This window comes from Salvelinus sp. IW2-2015, linkage group LG8 (assembly GCF_002910315.2).
Source record: "Salvelinus sp. IW2-2015 linkage group LG8, ASM291031v2, whole genome shotgun sequence".
Classification (NCBI taxonomy): domain Eukaryota; kingdom Metazoa; phylum Chordata; class Actinopteri; order Salmoniformes; family Salmonidae; genus Salvelinus; species Salvelinus sp. IW2-2015.
The window spans coordinates 23560779-23587554 of NC_036848.1; the positions used below are offsets into that span (position 1 = coordinate 23560779).

General features: G+C 41.9%; 1 protein-coding gene across 5 annotated transcripts; it reads left to right on the plus strand.

Annotated features, from left to right (window-relative positions):
* The first annotated feature begins 1976 nt into the window (after positions 1-1976).
* On the plus strand, positions 1977-25072 carry LOC111967626 (septin-6). Of its 5 annotated transcripts, none has more exons than XM_023992803.3 (11): positions 1977-2068; positions 4297-4411; positions 6343-6538; positions 7963-8149; positions 10239-10400; positions 12181-12277; positions 12922-13090; positions 16056-16188; positions 16390-16580; positions 19627-19675; positions 24716-24795. In XM_023992803.3, the coding sequence occupies exons 1-10, from the start codon at positions 2039-2041 to the stop codon at positions 19628-19630; spliced, it is 1284 nt and encodes a 427-aa protein (XP_023848571.1). In that variant the 5' UTR covers positions 1977-2038; the 3' UTR covers positions 19631-19675; positions 24716-24795. The 5 variants fall into 5 exon arrangements, with proteins under 5 accessions (XP_023848571.1, XP_023848570.1, XP_023848569.1 ...); XM_023992802.2 differs by lacking the exon at positions 24716-24795 and adding an exon at positions 21959-22219; XM_023992801.3 differs by lacking the exon at positions 19627-19675 and having other exon boundaries at positions 24716-25072.
* Positions 25073-26776: the final 1704 nt, after the last annotated feature.

Sequence of the window (26776 nt, forward strand, 5' to 3'; positions counted from 1 at the left end):
TCCGTACGGGAGTTGCAGCGATGAGACAAGACAGTAACTACTACCAATTGGGGAGAAAAAGGGGGTAATTTTTTTGTTGCAAAATTAGATAATCTGAAAATAACTAGCTAAAATACTCATACTAACTAGCTAAAATAGAGAGTGATGTGGAGCCTTCCTCTCCTTCCTTTCGTCGAAGAACTCCGCAGAACAACTGCCCTCAGAAACTTCTTTGTTTCAGCGACGGTCTTAGTTTTCTGACAAGACCGCCGCTCACAGCTGCCACTGAGAAAATAGGGGGGACTGAAGTACTAATACTAATTTAATTGCCATGCAAAGGTGAAGAACACACCTCCCRGTACTAAATGCTGATTGTCTTGGAGAGGAGAAACCACTCCCGCTTCAATACAGCCTCTGATGGCCCTAGCTAGCAAAAAGACTTGTACTAGGCAACAACAGATGAAGACAAAAATTCTACTWATCACTCCTGAAATATCAGGAGTCCTCTAGCGATAGAATAAGGTATGAAAACCAATAGGCTACCAAGAAAACCATTATAGCATCTKCAGTAACAGAGTATTCCAACCACTTCCTTCCTATGAACCAGTTGCTTTTTAAATGAATGTTTTTGGACAGAAAACCTGCGGCGAGGGTAGGATTCTAAGCTAACCTGGGCTGGCTCCTCTCTTCCAAGATTATGAGGAACAGAGGTGGAGGTGGCTGTAAAAGTAAAAGTCACCCAGTAAAATATTACTTGAGTCAAAGTCTAAAAGTATTTGGTTTTAAATATACTTAAGTATCAAAAATWAAAYAATAAATAATTTCAAATTCCTTATATTAAGCAAACCAGACGGTACGATTTTCTTGTTTTTTAAATTTACGGATAGCCAGGGGGCAAACTCTAACACTTAGACATCCTTTACAAATGCAGGATGTGTGTTTAGTGAGTCAGCCAGATCAGAGGCAGTAGGGATGACCAGGGATGTTCTCTTGATAAGTGCGTGAATCTGACCATTTTCCTGTCCTGCTAAGCATTCAAAATGCAAAGAGTACTTTTGAGTGTCAGGGAAAATGTATGGAGTAAAAGTACCTTTTCTTTAGGAATGTAGTGGATTAAAAGTAAAAGTTGTCAAAAATATAAATAGTTAAGTAAAGTACAGATACCCAAAAACACTACTTAAGTGGTACTTTAAAGTATTTTTACACCACTGCTTCAAACTATGTCTAGTTTATTGGTTGGTATAGCCCAGTAATACCGATAGCCTAATATAATGGGCCACGTAAGAATCTCTGGTTTCCTGGCCCCCCAATAGGCACATCGAACGCTATGCACTTTATTGTGATGTTTTATTGATATAGACCTAGTTTATTAAAAGTGTATTTCTTTACATATAGCCTACACTATTGCGTTCAACATACCAGTATTGGTGTAAACTTTCTTAACAAATGCTGTTATAAATAATACAATATTTTAAATAAAAGTATGTCAAATTATCCATATACGTATATTTTTTAAAGGTACATCTCAACCCCAATTTCAGCCTTTGCCCAACCCCTTAAAAAAAAATGCGTTTAGGTGAAAAACAAATAAGAGTTTTTTCACTAGAAGCCAATATGTAGTTCATATACAGTGATTTGCGTTGTGGCATATGGAATGGTGTAGTAAAAGGCCATCAACACTTCGTATTGTTCAGTGTTCCATGAAATTAAACCATATATAGATTCTACAGACCCTACTGGGTACTCCCAACCCCACTTTCACTTCAGCATAAAGAATAGTTTTTTTTTCTTCACTTTAAGCCCATATTGTCTACAATTCAGTCTGAACATACGTTCCCCCCCATACATTTCTTCTTGCATTTGCTTATAAACACAATAAAAATCGACATTGATTAAAATGTTATCTATTTTGAATGAGTTATCCACCTTGCAATGTTTTGAAATGCGGGCTTTTATTTTGAACGTTTCATCATTACCATAGGAAAGTGACGTCATTGTTAGTGTTGCTAGCAGAATAGTAGTGCAGCTTCCTACATAGGGTTTTCATAAAAAAATAACCATGGCGGCCACTGAAATAGCTAGGCAAGCGGTGAGTACTATAATTAAGGATGATTTTCTAGTTTTTTTTGGCTAGGGCACCGTTGTAGCTTGCTAAAATTATTAATTTTGATAAGTATTGGGTGAATTTAACTCAAACGGCATGGATAGTTGTCGGTGGAAAGCCCCACTCGCCATGGTTGTTGCACCGTTTTTTATAGGCTAACTCGATATCAAATTACCTCTATTACAACGTTATTATCGTAATGATACAATGCATCTAGATAAATATCGCTCATTACGTAACCGGATGATTTATTAAAATACAAATTATTGGGAACATTCGATAGTCTTCATTTGCACGCATGCGTTCGCTTTTATGGTTATCGTTGSGATCCAGTATCCTCATAATTTCGTTATTAAATCTGTATATACTTCACATTGATATGCTATTTAAGGATATTACGACTATATATTTTTATTCTGGACATTTCAAATTTCATGCATATCCGCCTTCTATCGTGGGTTCGATTCTGTTAGTAAGTTAGCCTATCGCGTTGTTTCTGGTCCTGTCAGCCCCGTTACTTTGTTTGCTGGGCGTTGTCTGACGTGCATAACGAATCATATAGGGTACAACTGAGTCGGAATTATTAATATTTGTATATGATATAGACCTAAATAATAACRAAGGTAATGTGGATTCATCAAAAGTGGTTTAATTAATTTCAGAATGTGAGAGTCAGTAGGCTTGAAAAGTCACTGGGAGAAGGATTGGTAGTTGCCCGAAGGCCGGCAGATGGCGATGTTGAGTCGTTTAGACCATCAATACCGGATCAATATCGCCATCTGCCGGCCTTTGGGCTAGATTGKTAGGCTAACGTAAATCGTCTTTCCGTTTTGTGTGCAGTTAATTCAACCGAAATGTATCAATGAATGGACGAGAACAACAAGCATTATGTCATTGTGCAACGCAGATGTGTCTTTGATCCCAAGTAGGCCTTGGGTTTGGGAATGCTGCACATGTAGGACAGCTGAGGAGTGTTTGTTTAGTCAAGAAAAACCATCTGTTTAACTAATAGCCTTTCAGCTGTTTAAACACAATTCGAACTATACAATTGACAACTGTTTACCCCTGTCTGCGGAACTATTTTCAACCTCTCCCATTTTAACTGAGCGGATTTTGCAGTCTGCCTCAATGCCACAATGTATTTTCAAAACATTTAGGCCTTTTAGTGGTGGGGTGGCTTCAGTTAAGTCACTATTGAGGGCACGCTTGGCAGTTCCATGTAATCTAAATTCCTTGCGTTCCTGCTCACATAACCATCCTGTGCAGTTCTAGAAGCAGAGAATGTGTGATGATGGAACTTCCTTCATGCACACACACATTTGTTTTACTGTCCTTGTGGGGACCAAACCCCTAACCTTAATTCTAACCCAAACCCTAATTGTAACCCTAASCCTTAAGCATACAGCCTTCTTCCTTGTGGGGACCGGTGAAATGTCCCTACTTGTCTGAATTTTCCTTGTTTTACGATTCTTGTGCGAACTTCTGGTCCCTACAAGGATAGTAAAACCAAAAACAGACACATATACACACACACACATATTCATATCCATATTAGACCCTTATGAATTTAGGGTCAGGCCTACAACAGGAGGATCCATGTCCTCCTGTATCAAGTTGGGTCATTTGTTATGATACATTTATAACATAGAATTGTTACTCTCACAAACATGCCATCGTTCTACTGTGCATGGTTTGTTTTCAACACCTGTACAGTCTAACTCTTACAATGTGATGTTTTACTTTCCATATATGGACATTGTGGTTTCAACGGTCTAGACTGTGCTGTATGCAAATATGTTAGCAGGAAACAGGAAGTGTATCACAGCTAGAGCACCAGAGAAATTAGCTGAGGAGTTATCTTCATAGAATACAATGGAATGTGTCTGGCAAAAAAAGGTAAATTGTAGCTTAAACCATAGAAGATTGTAGCTATGGTTAACACTTCCGTTTGTGCCTTAAAAACTGCACTACCAGTAGTTGTGGAAGTGAATGTTTGAAATGTCATATTTCTGTGTAGTCTGGTCTTGCATGAAATGTGTAAACTGAAGTGAAATAATAATATTATGGTCAGCCTAATGTTTACCTAAGTTACGATAGCCTTATCTATACCACCCCTGTTTCATATGCACCTGCGATTTATACCCGACTGTTAATGATTAATTACACATCTTTACTCAGTGTTCCTAATTTCAAAATCATTCTTTTGTCTTTAGGGAGAAGGTGCTCGTGCCGTCCCTCTAGCCGGCCATGTCGGCTTTGATAGCATGCCCGACCAGCTGGTCAACAAGTCTGTCAATCACGGCTTCTGCTTCAACATCCTCTGTGTCGGTGAGTGTGTCATGCGTAAAAYCTCCCTTTTTCTTCTCCCCAAGGCAAAATGGGAGCCCTTCTCCGCCGCAATGTRGGCCTATGTCAGGCGTTTCCACTGTAGATGTGAACCCAATTCATTCTGTCTTTGACCCACTCTGGTTGCTTTCTCACTGGTCAGCAGTCGACTCTGATTACCGTAGCTAATTCATCTTCAGTCAGTCAAGCTATCGTCTGGGACTGGGAGTAGAAATGAAGCCCCTAAAAGGATTCCAGTCAAGTGTAATTCCGCGAGTCCCCCCAGTAATTTCAAAGCAATAGACAACAGACATGCATGTTTATTTCACTCCCTATATTAGTGTCTGTCTGTTACARTATCTCAGAATTACATTTGGATGCCCTAGGCCTCATTTTGAGGTTGTATACAACTTAGCTGAATGGTATYTGGGCATCATTGACAGATAGAGTTGTCATATAGATCTAATATGGTGAAATGGCCTGTCGTCTTTTAGCCTTATTTTGATTCATATGTTTAAACCAAATGGTAAATTTTGTACAAAGTAGGAAACAGAGAATACAATTCCCTCTCCATTTTACACACTCTGAATTACTTGAAAGGTATCAGTGGCAATCAAAACATTCCAAAGCAATGCTAGAAGCCGAACGAACCTCTATTATTACAGCCTACTCTAAAGTCAGAGAAAGCAAAACAGTTGTAAACTGCACAGGCCTACAGCTTAAAGCCCCAGAAATGTGATCCGGAGGCTTGTGGTTGTGGTCTAAACAAAACGGCAAGAACTGAATCGAGAGCAACAAAAGCCCCATTTGGATTCATACCGACGTTTTTCTTCACGAAAGTTAGATTTTTAAGATGCCGGCACATTCAAATGTGAACCTTTGGATGTCAGGGCCCCATCTTTTAGCATGGGGTTCAGCATGGGCCCCGACCAAGTGAGATGCTCATAGCTTAGTTCAGCCYTGAGAAGTTTCTATAAGGAAGATGAGAGACCACGGAAACCTCTCGACAGAGACCTGAGGTGGACGCTCTCTCTCAGACACAGGCACTGTGTTGCTTCATTCTACCCCCCTTCTACTATTTAGTGTGCACTGAGTGAAACCCTGATGCGATGTGAATAGAAGACTACTACCGTTGGCAGTGCTCTGCTTGCGCCATGTGTATATGTGGTGTCAGATGAACAGAAATAGGCCTGCATCCCAAATGGCACYCTATTCCCTATATAGCGCACTACTACTACCTTTGACCCAAAAKATTTTCTGGCACTGGGAGAGGAAGGGCGGCTGACTCACTTGACTGATAGCTTTGAACAGTATGAGTTTGTCGGAACGCATCAGGATATCCGTGACTCAGACCCGTGTTGCCCTTTTTTCTTTAATTTTTACAGTGGTCTGCTCCAGATATCAACCACGGTGAACATAAGATTAGCTTGTTGATGCGCTGCTCTACGGCGTATCTTTTTTTATTTAATTGAAAAGCTCCTCTCCTGCCAAAAGCAGCGGAGAAGCCAGAGAGGTTCACACGGAAAATGTATGAAGATGTGAAAAATGGGAAGTGTCCATATAATTAACATTCTGGTGGCATAGAGAGATCTGCTCTGCAGCCCGAGTCCAGATTGTGGAACTGCAGTATTTTCAACAGGGATGTACAGTACTAAATACTGTCATGTACAGTATTCATGCACAGTATGTAATGTGCCTTTTTAAGCCCACATTTATTCTGACAATGGCCCAATCTGGGATGTTCCCTGCTGTTTAATGGTMATTTCCAATAATGATATACTGTAGCCTATACCCATTGATTATCGAAGAATATAGCGTATAAATGCCCAATGAGTTTAGTACAACTGTCTCACACAAACACAAACACAAACCCCAGATACAGAGTCCACAAAAAAAGGACACAATAGTGAATTAACTGAAGGTGTGTGTTTTAGGGGAAACGGGCCTGGGCAAGTCCACTCTTATGGACACCCTGTTCAACACCAAGTTTGAGGGCGAGCCCACCCAGCACAACCAGCCGGGCGTGCAGCTCAAGTCCAACACATACGAGCTCCAGGAGAGCAACGTGCGCCTCAAGCTGACCGTGGTCAACACTGTGGGCTTCGGAGACCAGATCAACAAAGAGGACAGGTGAGAGACAMTGACGTAGATCAACATGAATATATCACGTGTGTGTGTGTGTAACGACTTTGGTAAGAGAGCTCCAGGTTCCTCTTCATGTGCCTAAGAGATGTTTAGATTGTACAAGAACTTACGAGTCCCATTCATTAGGCACAAAACAGAAGGAAACGAATGAATACGATCCTGGTGTTGATATACCACTACCAAGAATAYGTTATCTTTCACGGCAGTGGCAGTTTGTGAATGTCACTCATTAATTGTGCATGCWTGAGACGCCCCCCTRTGAAGTGGGGACTTGAGGTCACCCYCTCTGGAGTCTGGTAGAACATTAGGTACCACTCTTATTCCACTTGTATTATCCCTCTCCCATACCTTCTGAAAACACAATATAAGTATCAATAGTCTGAGACTTGAGCCAGGAGTCTTCAGGTCTAAATCATACAGTGTTTTGTCTGTGGGAAAGGGAGGACTACTCTCACTTTCTCCCCTGATGGAAACATTCTAGTCAACATGGGATCTAATTGTCTCCGCTCTCTCTCCCGTCATGTGATCCTCATTCCTCGTCATGAGAGATCACAGAGAGAAAGGATGGATGATGTCATGTGAACGYCAGGCCAGGCAGCTCTCTCTAACCTCAGTCTGTCCCAGGCCTCTCTATCTGCTCTTGTTAGGGAACCGAGGGAGAGGCTGTGCTAGTTACAGGAACCCTCTTGTAGGTTAGTGCTCCAGGTTCACACTGCTTCACATCAGTATCAAATGGTGGATGGATGAATGTGAGCTAAGGGCTAGCAGTTAGCGGCATCCATCACAAAGATAAGGCCAGTTATATGAGCGGCCATTCGGCTAGCTTCTTATGAGGGGGAGTGGAGGTGGGAGGGAGGTGTGTTGGAGGGCGGGGGTTATACCTGTGTTTAATCAGARGTTCCATCTCTCCTTCGTACCGCGGTGCATCTTCCCCTTCATTGGCGGTGGTATGCCTTTTGATGCCTCTCCTCTGCTCCCTGATCCGTGAGCTCCCAAATATCTTCCACCACCAAGTTCTGCCTGATGACTCCCAGCTAATGAGACCCAGCTCTGCTGAATGAGGGATCAGCAGTTGGTTCTTTATAGGGAGCTGAGCTGTACTCACTTAGCGAGCTAGCTACCTCCCACTGACAACGCTCTGGGATTAAAGAACGAACTGGTTTTAATCTCTCACTTAATTAAGAGATGCTTTACAGCACCTTCTGATATTATAAGGTGGTGGAACTRTCTTCATTTTTGAGTGAGACATTTTTAAAAAGGCAAAGGTATAGCTACCCTTGAATCCTTCACAGACAATGGTAAGATACTTTCTCTTTATGGTGCGCCGCTGTCATTAACCTAGTTTCCTTATTACCTGTTTATCATGCGTTTATAACACATTAATGACACTTGTGTTTTTCTCTCCTYAGCTACAAGTCTATTGTTGAGTTTATCGACACCCAGTTCGAGGCCTATCTGCAGGAGGAGCTGAAAATCAAGCGCACGCTACACAGCTACCACGACACGCGCATCCACGCCTGCCTGTACTTCATCGCGCCCACCGGACACTCCCTCAAGTCCCTGGACCTGGTCACTATGAAGAAACTGGACAGCAAGGTGAGCTGCAAAAGCTAGCTAATTACACTATGATTCCAATGGATCAATGGGTTCAATTCCTGCATGGGCCAGATATAGTATACTAAGTTGGTCTATATGTGTCACTGTCAATGTTGGCTTTTCTGTAAGTCGCTTTGGCTCAAGATATCTGCTCAATTACCACTCTGCCGATTTGAAGTGTCACGTGAAAAGCAGTCTCCCTAATATGATGGTAACCTCAGTTGAAGAGTCATATTTTTGTCATAGCTATTTATAAAATGCAGGGGGGGAAAAGAGAAAGCTCCCTAGCCTCAAGATGATGGTGGCTCATAAACTCTTCCACACACTTTGCACGCTCACAGATGCGCTCCTGTCCTGTGACAGCGTCGGTGTAGGTCAGCCGGGAAATGCAGGCCCTTGGTCGTCACGGTGACTGCTCACTCTGTTTTCCTAATGCCACCCCAAAAAGCCCTATTTGCATAGAGACTTCCTGGATTTCGGAGAAAGAGGCTCCTCGGTGTTTGCCAGAGCAGCTGTACCCTACCCACCTCTCAGCCTCTCACAACAGTGTGATCTTTGATCCAGAGCAGAAGCCTCCCTGTGTATACATCACACGGCCCTTAGCGTCAGCAAAGCATCATTGCTACTAGCGACTGTGAAGCCTTCCCCCAGGGCTAGTGCTACTGGATGGCGTTTGAGTCTGGCCAAAGTGAGTGAAAAAAAAGTTGGTTGTGCAGGAGGAAGTGCAGTGTCTCTTGAGTTTATGGGCAACAAGTGGTGGTGGGTGGATGTTTGACAAAGACCCCCCTGCCTCCTTGTGCTTCTTCAGTCCTGTGGGYTCCATTAAAGCGGATATTTGGATATACTGTATTGCACCAAACATGGGGGCTGGAGGAAGTGTTTCTTCTGAGCTAGCTGGATCAGTAGGCTCTCATCATTAACAATGTGTTTGGCGAGCTCTTCACGAGATGGAGCATGCATTGGAGGTTCACTAGTACTACTCTCTCYCACTACTCTCTCTGGTAAATGCTCTTACTGCTCTGCGCTGCCAAAAATCTCTACTTCGTTCCAAGCTCTGATTATGTCAGAAATGCACATAGATAAGCCCGAATCGAAAATGCACAAACATCCCTGAAGCTAGTAGAGACWAGAGGTGTACAGATATAAAAATACAAGCTACATTCTTTTTTTTCCGTATCCGGCTAGATGAGATCCCTGCTTTTGACCAAGGCACAAGGCATCCAGAGAAACATTAGGAAGGGAGGGAAGACCCATATCTCAGGGTCTATTCATATCCTGTCTTGGCCAGATGTTCCCCACTTGTCTCAAGAGGTTTCGCTAGCTAGCTGTGATGACCTGGCTGCATAGGAGATGCTCGCATGTAAATGTGATTTCAGTTTTTAATTATTTAAAAAATATATAAATTAGAAAACATTTCTAAAAACCTGTTTTTGCTTTGTCATTATTGGGTATTGTGTGTAGATAAATGAGGGGTGGGGGGGGACTATTTAATCCATTTTAGAATAAGGCTGTAACGTAACAGAATGTGGAAAAAGGGAAGGGGTCTGAATACTTTCTGAATGCACTGTATGTGCTTATTATAGATTCATCTTATTCCTATACTTAAAATAATTCTCAGTGGAGAAGCTCCATCAAAGGGCTTTTTAGTCCTGGACTAGGCTTCATCTTTATCTGGGAAACCAACCATTAATGTGTGGAGCTGAGACAGGTTTTTGTATGAAATATAATTATTCATGGCTTCTGTTGGAAAGTAGACCCAATTTAAACAATTTAGTTTCAGTTGTTGTTTTGTCCTGGTGGAAGTATAGTGTTGTAAATTGCTTTTGCCATGAGCCTCAAAGCCAATCTTTTATTTAGCTTTTTCCCACAGTATAGGCATTATTTGTTTGCACCTTGTCATTGTGACTTCAAAATAATTGTGATTCAGTATGTTTTTATCTCGATGCAAGTCGGTAAGGTATAACAAGATCTGCGTTATTTGTATGTGTTTTGATGGATTCTTTTGTATACATGCAGCACACATCATTTCCTCATCAGCGGATATCCCTAATAACGTCTTAGAATCTAATTGAATCTCCTCAAACGAAAGGTCAACATCATCCCCATCATCGCCAAATCAGACGCCATCTCCAAGAGCGAACTGACCAAGTTCAAGATCAAGATCACCAGCGAGCTGGTCAGCAACGGCGTTCAGATCTACCAGTTCCCCACCGACGACGAGACGGTGGCAGAGATCAACTCCACCATGAACGTAAGCTAACCCTTCTCCGACGCCGCTCATTTTAGTTCAGTCGCATTTCGGCAAGTTTTATCAATACAGACTTACTCGTTATAGTTGAGAAGTATAAGTACGACTGACACGGTTTGATTAGGGAGAAATATCGTATGATACGATACTCGATTGTCTGTTTTCATGGAAGATATTTTTGTGAGGGCAGGCACATTTGGGCTCCCGAGTGGCGCGGCGRTCTTAGGCACGGCACCTCAGTGCAAGAGGAGTCACCGCAGTCCCTGGTTCGAATCCAGGCKGGAGCACATCCGGCCGTGATTGGGAGTCCCATAGGGCGRCGCACAATTGGTCCAACGTCGTCCGGGTTTGGCTGGGCTAGGCCGTCATTGTAAATAAGAATTTGTTCTTAACTGATTTGCCTAGTTAATTTTTTATATTTTTTATAATAATAATTAGAAAACAAATACGTACAATACAGTGGACAAAATCATTACAGGAGTAGATATGGTTGTGTATCTGTACCCCTCATGTGAGAATCCTTTCACTATGAGTTCTGGGTCATTTATTCAGTTAATACTCAGAACACTAAAACAACATGCAGAACTAGAGCAGGATACGAGCACCATCTGTGTCCACACAGGGAGGGGACAGTCCAGTACAGTGTAGGACAATCAGCTAGCTCTCTGACAACAGGGCCAGGGCTAAATGAGCGGACAATGACGAGTGACAAGCGAATCGAGAATGCCAATGCTTCTGACTGAGCACTGAGCAGAACCCAGCTGATTTGCGTTTGACAATTAGCTCTTGAGGCTCTCGCCCTCCGTTCTTACGACGACGACTGGCAGAAAGGTAACCGACCCGACCACTGCAGTGAGAAGCACTCTCTGTCTATGAAAATGAGCTATTCTTGGTGGATGTAGGGAACGTACAGTGCTGCTTGAAAGTATGTGTGAACCCCTTGAGCAATTACAGATTTTTTTTGTTTTKAGCATGAAATCTTCATTTAATCAGAACCAGTCTTTTTGATCTTACATGACAGGTTTATATTTACGAATGTAGAGGAAATCATGCGTGTCGTAGAAAAACAAAATTAAAAAAGGAATTAGTGCAGGTGCAAAACTAAGTGAACCCCAAGTTGCATTGGTTAAATCAAGTAGGTAAGTAGATTCAGGTGGGTAAATAATTGGGTACCAAATGAATCAATCAAAGGAGAGATTGTTAGGAAAGAGTTTGGTTGGGACTCTGATAAATAGAGATAAGAAACCTGGTCAGTCTGGTGTTACCCATCCAGGTGAATGCAAAGCACACCATGCCGAGAGGAAAGGAGATCTCCGAGGACATCAGGACRAGGGTAGTGAGAGCACATCTGTCTGGGGAAGACTATAAAATCATCTCAAAAAGATTTGAGCTCTATCAGTCCACTGTGAGGCAAATCATTTACAAATGGAGAGCCTTTAACATGACAGCAACTCGGCCTAGAAGTGGACACCCTTCCAAAATATCCCCAAGAGCCACAAGAACAATTGGGGTTTAGATAAGGATTTTATGTTTATGTTTATTTTAATATTTTATAGCAAAATAATGACCAGCCCTGTAGGGTTCACATACTTTCACGCAGCACTGTATATGAATTTGCAATTTTAGGCCTAACATGACATGTCACATGTAATTCAGTTTGTAATTGGTTCACTCTGCAATTGGTTCGCCTGTCAAGAGATATGCTCCAATTGATCAAAATCTAAACAAATAAATAATGGAGTTATGTAATAGAGTGAATCCTTTCTCCACTACGGCTCTGCAGGGCCATTTGCCGTTCGCCGTTGTGGGCAGCACGGAGGAGGTAAAGATCGGCAACAAGATGGTGAAAGCGCGGCAGTACCCCTGGGGAACGGTGCAGGGTAAGCTAGGTCACGTATCACAGAGGAAATGGTCGGGGGATCCTCCCGGCACCATTTCCCTCCCACTCATTCCGCCCTAACTTCCTAAACAACTGCATTCATACCGTCAAGAGGGAAGCCATCACTGCTGCTTATGTAATCTCATKCATGTTTGTCTATTTAACACYACATGGCTCCACTCTTGCATACATGTATAACCTACAGCAGTTGTTGCTTGAGTCATGTCACTTAGATGGGGAAAAACMGAATCCCATGTCCGATATTTTTGAGGACTCTATGGATTTATTGATTTATCTCAAACAAGTCGATAATGCTTGAAAAGTGGTCGATTGTGAAACCTGTGACGATTATCAGAGAAAGTTACTGACTTACCATAGGAATATAAACGTGAAATGTCTCGTTATTTGTTATTTGGTTTCCTATGTTGTGCTCGTACGTATGTCGGTTTAGGCTGTGTGTGGATACGTGGGGGGTAGTATGGACTACACCTAGCCCTGTCCTCACATGGAAACACAAATACAATAGTGCTGGCCCGATGCTGTCTCTGACGTTGTGCTCCACACTCTACTCTGTTCACTCTATGGGGCGTGTGTGTCTGTGTGTGTGTGTGCGTGCGTGTGTGTGTGTGTGTGTGTCGTCGGCAGTGGAGAATGAGAGCCACTGTGACTTTGTGAAGTTGCGGGAGATGCTGATCCGGGTAAACATGGAGGACCTGCGGGAGCAGACACACACGCGCCACTATGAGCTCTACCGCCGCTGCAAGCTGGAGGAGATGGGATTCAAGGACACGGACCCCGACTGCAAACCCTTCAGGTGCGGCTGTTTCCCTTCACATTTCCTCCTTACTTCCTGTTTTCTCTTTCCTCCCTACACCCTTCCAGGACTGCGTCACAATTCTCCACCCTGCACACTTCCTGTCACGGATGTAGCTCTTTACACTTGTACCCGTATTCGGGTTGAAAATGGCAGATTTGGATACTGATAAGCACCTAAATTGGAACRCAGTGGATGTACCGTAACATGCTATACATGATRTCAGAGCTCAGGGTCTCCACTTCACAGATCTGTATGGGTTGTGACTGACAGCCTTTCTGAACTTGAGCACCGCACGCGACAGGAAGTTGCCCCCATCCCTCCTGATAATTGGGCGACTTTTGCTAATGTTTTGTTGTCTGAGTGAGGGAAAAGCTTTAAATTAAGAGGACTCAATGTATTTTGAAAGATGAGACATTGAGGAATATAATAAATACTGCTTTGATGTCATACAAGCAAGCCAAACACCCGTGAGTTCAAATGTGCACTCCACATTTCCATATCATGAAACCCCTGTAATATATAGGATCAACGTTTATAATCACTATGTTTGATGTACAGTTACAAGCATCGGAATGCACTCATGACTCCATTCCATGCGCACCAACATGACCATCTGCTTCTCTGAATTGCCTTGTGAAGCCTAACACTGTAAGATCGTATTCAGAATGGACAGATTGCGATTTATCATGGACCATTTTTGGACTGTGTAAACAACAACAGTAATTGTGTAAAGGCGGGGCAGGGCTGTGTTCCAAACAAAACAACTACAAGTCTGCTTACTCTAGTTCCTCAGCGGGACAGCTAGGAGAGCTAAAAAAAAAACTCTTTGAGTCATAAAAGTGCATTGTTGAAATTACTTAGGAACTGTGCACGCTTTGAGAGGTGTGTGGCCACTTGGAAACACCAGTTAAATCTCTCTAACCTGTGTCATTTTGTTGTCTTATGTTGCACCTACCCCAAATTTTCAAATAATATTCTTATCATGTTACGGAATGTATCCAGAGTATTTGCAGATGTTGTTATCAACAAATGTGGCAAAAAGTACAGTAAATGTTAAATGCACATAAAATCAACAGGTGAATTGTTGTGTCCTCACTTTTTGTCTAATAATTTCCCCAGGATTTCCAAACTGTTCCCTTTTAATTGCCACCATGGTTATGCATATGCGTTCCATATTTCTTCTGTAAGAAACATTTCAATTTAGCCCTATCCATATAGGCCAATTCCCACGAGAGAAAGGGGTTTTAACAATGGTTGAAACTTTGGAATCACTACTTTCCACTTCCTACCACCCCCTTAGTTAATCACARCCACTTTTTGCATTCTGATTTCAATTACAGTCTGATGTAATGTGAATGTAGGGACATAGTACTAACATACAGTGCCTTCGGAAAGTATTCAGACCCCTTGACTTTTTCCACATTTTGTTATGTTACAGCCTTATTCTAAAATTRATGAAATAAACAATTTATTCAGCAATCTACACACACACMCCCATAATGGCAAAGCGAAACAGGTTTCTATCAATTTTAGCTAATATATTAAAAACAGAAAACAGATACCTTATTTACATAAGTATTGAGTATTGAGCTGAGGCGCATCCTGTTTCCATGGATCATCCCTGAGATGTTTCTACAACTTGATTGGAGTGGTAAATTCAATTGATTGGACATGATTTGGAAAGGCACACACCTGTCTATATACGGTCCCACAGTTGACAGTGCATGTCAGAGCAAAAACCAAGCCGTGAGATCGAAGGAATTGTCCGTAGAGCTCCGAGACAGGATTGTGTTGAGGCACAGATCTAGGGAAGGGTACCAAAACATTTCTGCTGCTTTGAAGGTCCCCCAAGAACACAGTGGCTTCCATCATTCTTAAATGGAAGAAGTTTGGAAGCACCAAGACTTTTCCTAGAGCTGGCCTCCCGGCCAAACTGAGCAATCGGGGGAGAAGGGCCTTGGTCAGGAAGTTGACCAAGAACCGGATGGTCAGTCTGACCAGAGTTCCTCTGTGGAAGATGGAGAAACCTTCCAGAAGGACAACCATCTCTGCAGCAATCCACCAATTAGGCCTTTATGGTAGAGTGGCCAGACGGAAAGCCACTCCTCAGTAAAAGGCACATGACAGCCCGCTTGGAGTTTGCCAAAAGCCACCTAAAGACTTCCAGACCATGAGAAACAAGATTATCTGGTATGATGAAACAAATATTGAACTCTTTGGCCTGAATGCCAAGGAAATGTGGCACCATCCCGAAGGTGAAGCATGGTGGTGGCAGCATCATGCTGTGGGGATGTTTTTCAGCACAAGTGGAGACTAGTCAGGGTTGAGAGAATCCTTGATGAAAACCTGCTCCAAACCGCTCAGGACCTGAGACTGGGGCAAACGTTCACCTTCCAACAAGACAACGACCCTAAGCACACAGCCAAGACAACGCAGGAGTGGCTTCGGGACAAGTCTCTGAATGTCCTTGAGTGGCCAGCCAGAGACAGGACTTGAACCCGATTGAACATCTCTGAAGAGACCTGAAAATAGCTGTGCAGCAAAACTCCCCATCCAACCTGACAGAGCTTGAGAGGATCTGCAGAGAAGAATGGAAGAAATCCCCAAATACAGGTATGTCAAGCTGTGTAGCGTCATACCCAAGAAGACTCAGGCTGTAATGCTGACAAAGGGGCTTCAACATAGTACTGAGTAAATGGTCTGAATACTTATGTACATGTGATATTTCAGTTTTTTTAATGAATTAGCAAACATTTCTAAAAAAAACTGTTTTTTGTTTGTCATTATGGATATTGTGTTGTGGATGATGAGGGGTAAAATCGATTTGAATCAGTTTTAGAATAAGGCCGTAACCTAACAAAATGTGGAAAAAGTCAAGGGTCTGAATACTTCCCGAACGCACTGTATATGACTCATTAGTATGACTTAATTTCTGAATTTCCTCCTCCTGTCTGGACCCCAGTCTGCAGGAGACGTACGAGGCCAAGAGGAACGAGTTCATGGGTGACCTGCAGAAGAAGGAGAGAGGAGATGAGGCAGATGTTCGTCCAAGAGTCAAGGAAAAGGAAGCCGAACTGAAGGAGGCCGAGAAAGAGGTGCGTGTTTGTGTGTGTACAGGAAGGTTTCTCCATTACCAGTTAAATGCTTTAATTCTGCCACATCATCACCAATCCTACCAACCTCACAAGAACTAGGGTTACATGTTCCACATCTCTATTTGTACTCAAAGCTACAGATATCACGCCTTCTAAATGAGTTTCTATCTAAGACGTGAGTTTTCTCCCTCGCCACACCAGCTGCACGAGAAGTTTGACCGGCTCAAGAAGCTGCACCAGGATGAGAAGAAGAAGCTGGAGGACAAGAAGAAATCCCTGGATGACGAGCTCAACGGCTTCAAGCAGAAAAAGACRGCCGCCGAGCTCCTGCAGTCCCAGGCCCAGCAGGCAGGGGGCTCAACCACACTCAAGAGGGACAAGGAGAGGAAAAAGTAAGTATCTCCTTCCACGTTCAACTCCCTCCTCCTCACACAGCAGGCATAGGTGTTCAGGGTCGTTTTCATTAGGCACCCAAACAGAAGATAACATCACGAGACAGGGAGAGACTACCTGGACCTGTCAAATGAGAAACGCAAATTTTCATGTTCCATTGCGAAACGTTTTAACACGTTTTCTGTTGCGTGCCCTAATGAACACAACCCAGCTATCCTTGAGGATTCCTTAGGTATACTGGACCGGAGCTGTCTGGATGTTACAACCTGATCTAGGAGGATTAAAGAACACCTGGATAAATTGTCACTATAGTGTTTCCCCTAGATCGTTTTCCAGGCAGGGCGCAAAGGCCCCCAAATCAACATTTAGGGCCTCATTAACCAAAATGAGAGGTGTCCGCCCAAACAACAATACGGGAAACACTAGGTCATTAATTCCACTTAAAAATAATTTAGATGGCATCTATTCTTTCTCAAAATAATGAGTAAATGTATTATTGTCCCTGCCTATCCCATGTATGCACAGTGGCAAGAAAAAGTATGTGAACCCTTTGGAAATACCTGGATTTCTGCATAAATTGGTAATAAAATGTTATCTAAGTCACAACAATAGAGAAACGCAGTCTGCTTAAACGAATAACACACAAACAATTATACGTTTTCATGTCTTCATTGAACATCCGTGTAAACATTCACAGTCCAGGGTGGGAAAAGTATGTGAACCCTTGGATTTAATAACTGGTTGACCCTCCTTTGGCAGCAATAACCTCAACCAAACGTTTTCTGTAGTTGCGGATCAGACCTGCACAACGGTCGGGAGGAATTTTGGACCTTTCCTCTTTACAAAACTGTTTCAGTTCAGCAATATTCTTGGGATATCTGGTTTGAACCGCTCTCTTGAGGTCATGCCACAGCATCTCAATCGGGTTGAGGTCAGGACTCTTGACTGGGCCACCACTCCAGAAGGCGTATTTTCTTCTGTTGAAGCCATYCTGTTGTTGATTTACTTCTGTGTTTTGTGTCGTTGTCCTGTTGCATCACCCAACTTCTGTTGGCGGACAGATAGCCTTACAGATAGCCTTTCTAGCTTTATGCAAGTCAACAGTTTTTAATCTTAGGTCTTCTGTTCGAGGCATGGTTCACATCAGACAATGCTTCTTGTGAATAGCAAACTCAAATTTTGTGAGTGTTTTTTATAGGGCAGGGCAGCTCTAACCAACATCTCCAATCTCGTCTCATTGATTGGAATCCAGGTTAGCTGACTCCTGACTCCAATTAGATTTTGGAGAAGTCATTAGCCTAGGGGTTCACATACTTTTCCCAACCTACACTGTGAATGTTTAAATGATGTATTCAATATAGACAAGAAAAATACAATAATTTGTGTTATTAGTTTAAGCAGACTGTTTGTCTATTGTGAAGAAGATCAGATCAAATTTGATGACCAATTTATGCAGAAATCCAGATAATTCCAAAGTGTTCACATACTTTTTCTCGCCACTGTGCGTCTGGTGATACAGAAGATGGACAAATCAAAATATAAATGTTGTATGCATGTGGACCACTTTACTGGTGCACGACACTGTACACTGTTGCATCAGCCGCACCTCAGATATGAAGAGGCCTGGCACACACCACACGTAAACAAATGACAAAGTCATTAATCAAAGCTTTCATTTGCCTTATGTCGATGCATTTCTAGGAACTCTTTTCCTGACCACCGCTTTGGCTTGTCCCATTAATGTCACCAAGCACGGAGTGGTTTCTCTCCACAGTCTAATGGATTAGCGATAACCAACGTAGCTGGCTCTGATTACATTGAAATGGAGGAGCAATAGATGAATAGATGCTCCCTAAGGCTTAGTTTAGCAGTTTAGCAAGCATTTGCTCTTATGCCTTCATAACTATGGTATAGAGGTGGACCTGCTGTTTTTCTCCTCCAAAATGAACACACACATGCACCAGAGATTAGGATCGCTGTCACTTCACTAGGATTTTACATTGTTTTCTATCCACCTTTATTATACAGAGTACTGTAGCTAGTAATATCCGGAACCCTTCTCTGGCCCTCAACGTTAACTAGATTCATCTGGATTAGATTTGGTATTACAGTAATCTGATTGTATTGACCCCAGGCTAGTGAGACTGCTGGTATAGGTCTATATCCCATAGGAATGTTGGTTCAGTAATTGTGACGTTTTGTTTTACCTGTAGTATCCGGGCTACAGTGGTAGGGCCGCGTTGACAGTTAGAGAGGTTGTTGTCGTGGGTCCCTACATGTTGGTAATCACTCCTGGTTGTCTATTCAAACTGATGCGAGCCCTGCCACCTGCCCTGTTAGAAAGGAAGAAGACACTTGCACTGAGAAAGGTTATTTTTTTATTCTGAATTATTTTCTTTACAGTTCTTCTGTCATTTCTCTCTGCTATCTCTAAACTCTGTAGTTTTTCCTCCCCCCTTTCACTTAATGTTTCTGGGTTRCTGATCAAAACATTATTGGCCAGTTTCCCGGACACAGATTAAGCATTGACCTGGACTAAAAAGCCTAGCTTAGTCTTGTCTGAGAAACCGGCCCTATGAATGCTAGTTAGTACTTCCTCATTTGCTAAACCTTTGGATCCCAAACTTGGCCTCTCTATTTCCTTATCTTGTTCAAAACATGATCCTGTTGATAGCTTGGGCTACAAAACAATGTTTTATTCAGTCACCAAAGGACATGAGCATGGCATGTTTTAATGAGTGGTGTAGATGTGACATGGAGAATGTGTATGTGTTGCCGTGTTTAAGACCACTCGGAACTCGGAAACTCAGAAATGTCCAACTTGGAAACTTGTTGTAGAAAGAAACTTGTTGTAGAAAGATAAGGGCCGAGTTTCCCACACTTTCCCAGATATTTTCCATCTGAATCAACCAATAGGATGCTCTACGGCCAAAAAAATATGTACATTTTAACTCGGAGGTTCCGAGGTTCCGAGTTGTCTTGAATGCACCATATGTCTCCCATGAGTCCATGTGTCACCTATGTTACATCCATGCTGTTTTACAGTTAACTCCTCCCCCCACTTGCTGCATGCTGCATGAGACATCTTGTCCTGGTAAGGCTTGCTCACTCAAMTGTTCCCCTGGTAACCAATGACAAAAAGCACATCTATTTAAATACAAMAAAAAAATGTAAATCAAATGTCAGTTAAACACACATATTTGAATTTAAATGAGAAGGACAAGGAAGTCCTTAAATGGAATTACTTTTTAAAACGTATTTAAGTAACAGTATTTTAACTTCTAGTAGCTGTTAGAAATGCAGGCAACATCTGTACAGTAGGCCTACTTTCAAAACATATTAGTTTACATTTTATACTAATCAGACCTGGGTTCAAATACATGTGTATTTGATTATTTGGCATTTAAAATACTTTTGTCTGTGTATTTGAGTATTTTAAAATACATAGCCCAAAACAAGTACTTTTATTTCAGTATTTGAATTATTTGTAAAAAAATATATAATAAAAATAGTCTACCAAATAGTTTTTGAGAGTATTTTCAAATACACTACATGACCAAAAGTATTTGGACAGCTGCTCGTTGAACATCTCATTCCACAATCATGGACCTTAATAGTTAGTCCAACCTTTGCTGCTATAACAGCCTCCACTCTTCTGGGATGGCTTTTCACTAGATGTTGGAACATTGCTGGTGGGACTTGCTTCCATTCAGCAACAAGAGCATTAGTGAGATCGGGCACTGATGTTGGGCGATTAGGCCTGGCTCTCAGTAGCCGTTACAATTCATCCCAAATGTGTTCGATGGGGTTATCGATGGGGTTATAGCAGTAAAGGTTGGACCAACTCCATATTAATGCCCATGATTGTGGAATGAGATGTTCAACGAGCAGGTGTCCACATACTWATGGTCATGTAGTGTACATTCAAATATTCAACTTGTCTTTTCAAATAAAATATATCTGAATACTTACTTCGAATGTATTTGAGATATTTAAAACAGTATTTGAAATCAGGTCTGATACTAATTCAATACAACAAATCTTTGTAATGAATCCTATGACATTTGTGTTCGTACATTTTATTAATGTCTGTATCCACCCACGGCTTAGCTGAAGATGACATCACTGCTGCAGAAGTGGATCATATCCTGTGGTTGGCTGTGCCWGTGCCAGCCTCTAAAATAATTTAAAATTAAATCAGCAAGTTTATTAGCCTCTGTCTGATGTGCTGCCCCATCTGCCCTCTGAAACCACACAACAATCTGCTTTTGTGGTTCACCCCTGCCCTTCCCTGCCTAGCCACTACACAAAGAGCATTCAGAGCYCAGCAGAAACTGCAGGATCGCACTAGTGCGCCGTTCAGCCAGGATCTTTTTATAGCATTTGTTCTTGATCCTTCAGTTATTTGACGCCTAGCTCTTTGATGATTCCATTTAATTTAAAAAAAGAGAGCTACACTATTTGTACAGATTCAGCCATAGAGGGTGGGAAAGGAAGACATCTGTCTTGCGATCTGTAAACTGCTGCTCCTGGGCTGGCTCATCTTCCAAGACTTAAGTTAAATGTGATGAGAAACAGTCTGTTGTCTCAGCGTTGCTGTGTCATTCTGGACAACGTTCACAGGAAATGAGCAGTGTGAAATGAACAGACAAATCAACCATAGAGAGACACTGCATTTTTCTAAGGCCCTGTAGGAGCAACTTGAGAATGGATCGGTGAACTTTATAACAGTCAATTCAGGATAAATGATCTAGTTTGTAATAATCATGTATCCCTCCCTAGTTAWTCTCGGAAACAGAAATGTTGCTAGATAGCAACGTTTATATTCATTTATGTACACTAGACGATTTACCGTGGTTAACATTTACATCTGTGTTAGTCCATTAAGTAAGTAGCCTTCCACAAGGCCTGGATGGTTAATAGGAGCAGGAGCCTATCTCCTGTGACTGTAGCGTGAGGCAGCTCGATGTACAAGCAGACCCCCTGGACAGGACGCTAGTTTATCGCAGGGCCTTACCTCCAATATATCTCCTTAATGCTGAGTGTCAAGCAGAGACGSATCGGGTCCCATTTTTACAGTCCTTGGTATGACTCGGACGGGAACTCCAAACCTTCTCATCTCAGGGTGGACGCTCTAACCACAAGGCCACTGAGTTGGTGTGTTAGCTCTTTAGCATACCAAATAAATGTTCTTTCAACATATACTCTAAATCTCCCCCACCTCCATGCACTCAGACGTCTTATTAACAGTAACAACCTTAACACATGTTCCTTCCGACATTACATTTGACCAATWACATGAATGATTATGTCATTTGATTAAAAAGTATGTCTWCTAGTGTTGTTAACGCGTAATGGTCCTTCTCTCTATTTCCAGTTCAGGATTCCTGTAGAAAAGTGCTTCCTCCCTCAGCCAGCTGTGAATGAGTTTTCACCCCATCCCTGGCAGTGCCATGCTGTTCTCTGTGCCCTCCTGTCCTCCTTTCCCCCATTCCAACCCCCCACACATGCCCCTGCTCTGAGGAAGAATCCAGCCATTACTGTGAATGGGAATCCTTGCATGCTCCTTTTGTACGTTTTTCACAAGCCATCATTCTGCGTTTGCCTGTKTTTTTTTTTTTATGTTGGAAGGTAGACATTCTCTTTTCGTTGTTGGCCTGTTCCGCATGACTGAGCGCGCTTTTAAACTTTCACACGCGAAACTACTGTTTTGACCGGCAGGAGTTTGTGGAGGCTAAGGTGAAACGCACATCGGCTATGGTCTGACCCAAAGCGAGTGGTGTGTGTGTGGCATGTAATCCGTGGCTCACTGCATGTACTTGGCAGGGGCAGCATATTCACGTCCGTGTTTCATACCACCACTATTCTACTCACTCCAACGGTGTCCGAAACCACTCCAGTAGTTTGAGATCATGAAGATGTGCACTGATATCGTATTGACATACAATGCATAATTAGTGAAAATGAAGACACGATCGTAGTATGTTTTAAATGAGGGCATGTTGTCCACCGCCCATTCAAGAGAGTAGCCCGGTCCCAGATCTGTTTGTGCTTTTGCCTACTCCAAACATTGCATGAGAATGGATCAGTTACAGGAAGTTGGCATGACAGCGCAAACAAACTGGCGCTGAGGCTATCAAGACGGCGAGTGTTAATAGGGAACAGCTGATGTTATTTMGTCTTAGCCCGGTGCATGTGAAGATATTCATGCTTGTCATCTCTTTGCCATACCTCACTGTTTATAATATACTTTGTGTTATCTGCATACTTGTTAGCTTTTGACATTTTACACCAAATATGATTTTGTATCTTTCTAGTGCAATTTAAACCGAATCCATTTAAAGAAATAACAATCATGTAGGGATCAGTATTACACTTGTATCAGTGTTACACAAAAAGACTTAATATCCAAAGGAAATAAAGCGTGAATTTGACCAAATATTTCAACTGTGGCCACGATTTATTGTGTATGAAATGCATAATGAAGCAGTATTTTAAACATACAGTATGTGAGTGGGTTCTGCAAATGTGAGGATATGAGGGTTTCCCATAGATTCTGATTACAGTTGAAAACACTTGGTTTGGTCTAGATATTTAACTCCTTCAAGGGCTTTGAGATGTCACGCCATTTGTTATTGTCAAAACAACTCTCCTTACAGAGCAAAATTGTCTGCAGACCTGAATTCATAGGGCTGGATCCTAACTTGGACTTTCTTATTAATCATGCCTTGGAAGTCAATGGAACACTTGCATGAGCATTTAAGTTAGGTGCATACATGTCGTGTTAGTATTCAGCCTTATAGTGCTGCACTGCTTTTGTCCGAACAGACTGAGCCAGTAGTCGTTCTCCATTCCTCCTCGAGAAACAGGATTGGAACACTCCTTTGTTTGGCAGATGAGTGTGAGCGCCAAGGAGATTGTTGGTTTTTATTTTCAATTCCACTTCCTTCACATCTGTATCTTGAGGACAGGGTGTTGTTTATCAGAAACATATTTCTAAGAACCCCCACACCACCCCCTCCAARAACATGTCTGTGTCCTTGCTCAATATAACCCACATGACTTTGTACGGTGACACAGGTCAGACAGTTGGTCTGATGAGTCAAATGTCCACCGATATAGGTATTTCGTTTTCGTCTAAATGTATTGAAATGACTCGCTTACGTACTTACACATTCTTGTACAGTGGTGTAGTAGGTATGGTTTACAACTTCTCACCATCTCTTCTCAAATTGCTCTTTGTCTCAATGTCTCTGGGGAACTGTTGTCCTAAGCTCTATGGGTTGGCAGGGTGTGCCTTGGTGTGTGGTCATTCATACATACTGTGCTTTAGTTCCCCTGCTCACTGCTCTGTGTGTATTTACCTTTCCTTTGCAGTAATCCCTGGCTCTGCACTGAGTAGGTGCTTCCACCCTCAAGCTTTGCTAAGGGACCAGGCTTTGTGGGTAGCGGGTACCCCAAGGCTGAGGAGAGGCATTGTGAACCCACCCTTCTGGGTTTAAAAAAACAAAAACATTCATCTGCTTTATGTATTAACAAAAGGATACCCCTATCTGTATTTCATTGCTGCTCTATGTGCTCACTCTGGCTAAATCTGTCTTTTGYGTATGGTTATGCTTTTTTGTCATGTCGTGTTCTTGCTGTGCTGACTGACTAATATCCYCATTTGCTTTTTGCTTCTGTAGGGATAGATATTTTCTGGACAGTTTTTGTTGTGCACTTCTTGGTAGTTTTTCCATCAGTTGTAGGTTTAATATTGTCTGTTTGATTTATTAACTGACACTGAATACCTTTTTTTGTATTTACAGAGKACATAATATCTGCTGCAAGCAGTTCTCATAAGCAATTTATTCAATGTTTTAAATCCGTATTATGCTCAAATTGAATTGGTCAGCTCAAGTACTGTAGTATTTTATTATATGAGTAGTTATTTTTAGTTTACCACACAGACATTGCATTTGGAACAGAGTTAGTGTCATTTGAAGTACAGTAGCAACTATATATGCGTTAGGAAAACCCAAATACGTACTATCTTCCCTCCCAAAATGTCAGTAATCCTTCTGGTAGGCACTGTTGCTCTCCCTGACTGCTTGGGCATCTCTTGTAACCTTGCATTTGTCTCCTTTCTCTCTAGCTTCTTTTAATCTGTCTTGGCCACCTGTCTGAAGAGGGGATTGCAGCTTCAACAAGAACTAAGCACCCATTTCCTCTTCCTGTCTTTTCTCACTGCATCAACCTTTTTTTAACTTCCATCTCATCTGCTTTGTTGAACATGGCCGTATGTGGACTTCACATGGTATTTTTTGGATAGTTTACCTTTTGCCACCTAATCAAGGTACACTTTGGCAAGTGGGAGTCCTTCACTGATAATATTTTGCAGATCTGTCTTGGTGTATGAATGAACAAAGMTTTGTTCAGGTGCTCAGGTAGGATTCTAAACAGTTGTTCAAGAGAAAAACATTAAACCAATAGTTTCATCATACCATATGTGGCAGAGCCAAGGCTCTGGATTAATTTATATTTTGCATAAAACTATCAGAACTTAATTGACAGTACATTTTAAGAAAGTCTTTATGTAATAACGTTCAATCATATATTCAGTCCATTTTGAGAAGGACTGTTTTGAAATAACCACTATTACAAATTAATATTTACAATGACGGCCTACCCCGGCCATAGCCTAACCCGGACGACGCTGGGCCAATTGTGCGCCGCCCTATGGGACTCCCAGTCACGGCCAATTGTGATACAGCCTRGAATTGAACCAGGGTCTGTAGTGACACCTCTAGCACTGAGATGCAGGGCCTTAGACTGCTGCACCACTCGGGGGCCCCTATGAATACAAATGGCACAACCCTCAATAAAGCACTGATGAAGCCGACATATTCAATTGGTGATTGATAGTGTGACGTCTTGCGTGTGAGTAGTATAAACTTTTGTCAATACGGATTTAAAAACCATAGGACAATTGCGATCCAAATAAATACAGTATTCTTTGTTCACTGCATAGGTTGTTTCATTGGAACTTAGAAGAGCCAAAGACATGTTCATGTCAAGCACTTATTTAGTGAAAACACCTTTTCCGTACTGAAATACCATGTAGGTCACATTTAATGCGCTTTACGCATTGTGCTTTAACTAACATCAGTCTATTCTGTATATTGCATGTCTTATGCTCTTTTTTTTTTTTTTCATCACCTCTGTGATCTTGAYCTTTTCCCCATTGTAGTTTTCTCCCCTAACAGTTCCGTTTTGCACTCTTTCACATTTGATGCTCTATTGTTTGGACCAGTTTTATCTTGTGTATTACTAGTTGTTATGTGCAGTTATACCCCTCTCCACAATTTCCGGCACCCATATTGCCAAATATTACAATGAGATGGAGTTGAATCCTAGATACAGATAGATACTCATGCATTTGTATAATTTATAAGGATATATTTTGTGTATGGAAGTGGAGACCTGTTTATGAAATATGATCTTTGGACGTGACTCTTCTCTCTGTGTAAAGTTACATTTTGGTGTAAGAAATTGCCATACATTTTTCTAGCATCTGCCATAATCACCCCTCCTAGTCAATTACCTGTCCACACCACAAATTAATGATATAATATGTGATTGTAGTTTGATTCCATTTATGTACATTTTCAATAAAATTATGATGAAAAAGTGTGTATTTGTTTTTTATGCCAAATGACTTAGTTGTGCAAATAATAAACATTGAGGACAGGTTATACAGTATATTCACTATAAAAGTGAAGAGAAAGACTGCCCCCTTCTGGTTAATGGGGGGAGGGGGTAAAACCTATGATTTTTCTAAAAGTATTAGCCAGCCAGCTATTTAAAATATATACTGAACAAATATATAAAYGCCACATAAAACAATTTCAAAGATTTTACTGAGTTACAGTTCATATAAGGAAATCAGTCTATTGAAATAAATTCATCAGACCCTAATCTATGGATTTCACATGACTGGGAATACAGATATGCATCTGTTGGTCACAGATACCTTAAAAGAAAGGTTGGGGTGTGGATCAGAAAACCATTCAGTATCTGGTGTGACCACCATTTGCCTCATGCAGCGTGACACATCTCTTTCGCATAGAGTTGATCGGGCTGTTGATGGCCTCTTCAATGGCTGTGCAAAGTTGCTGGATATTGGCTGGAACTGGAACAAGCTGTCATACACGTC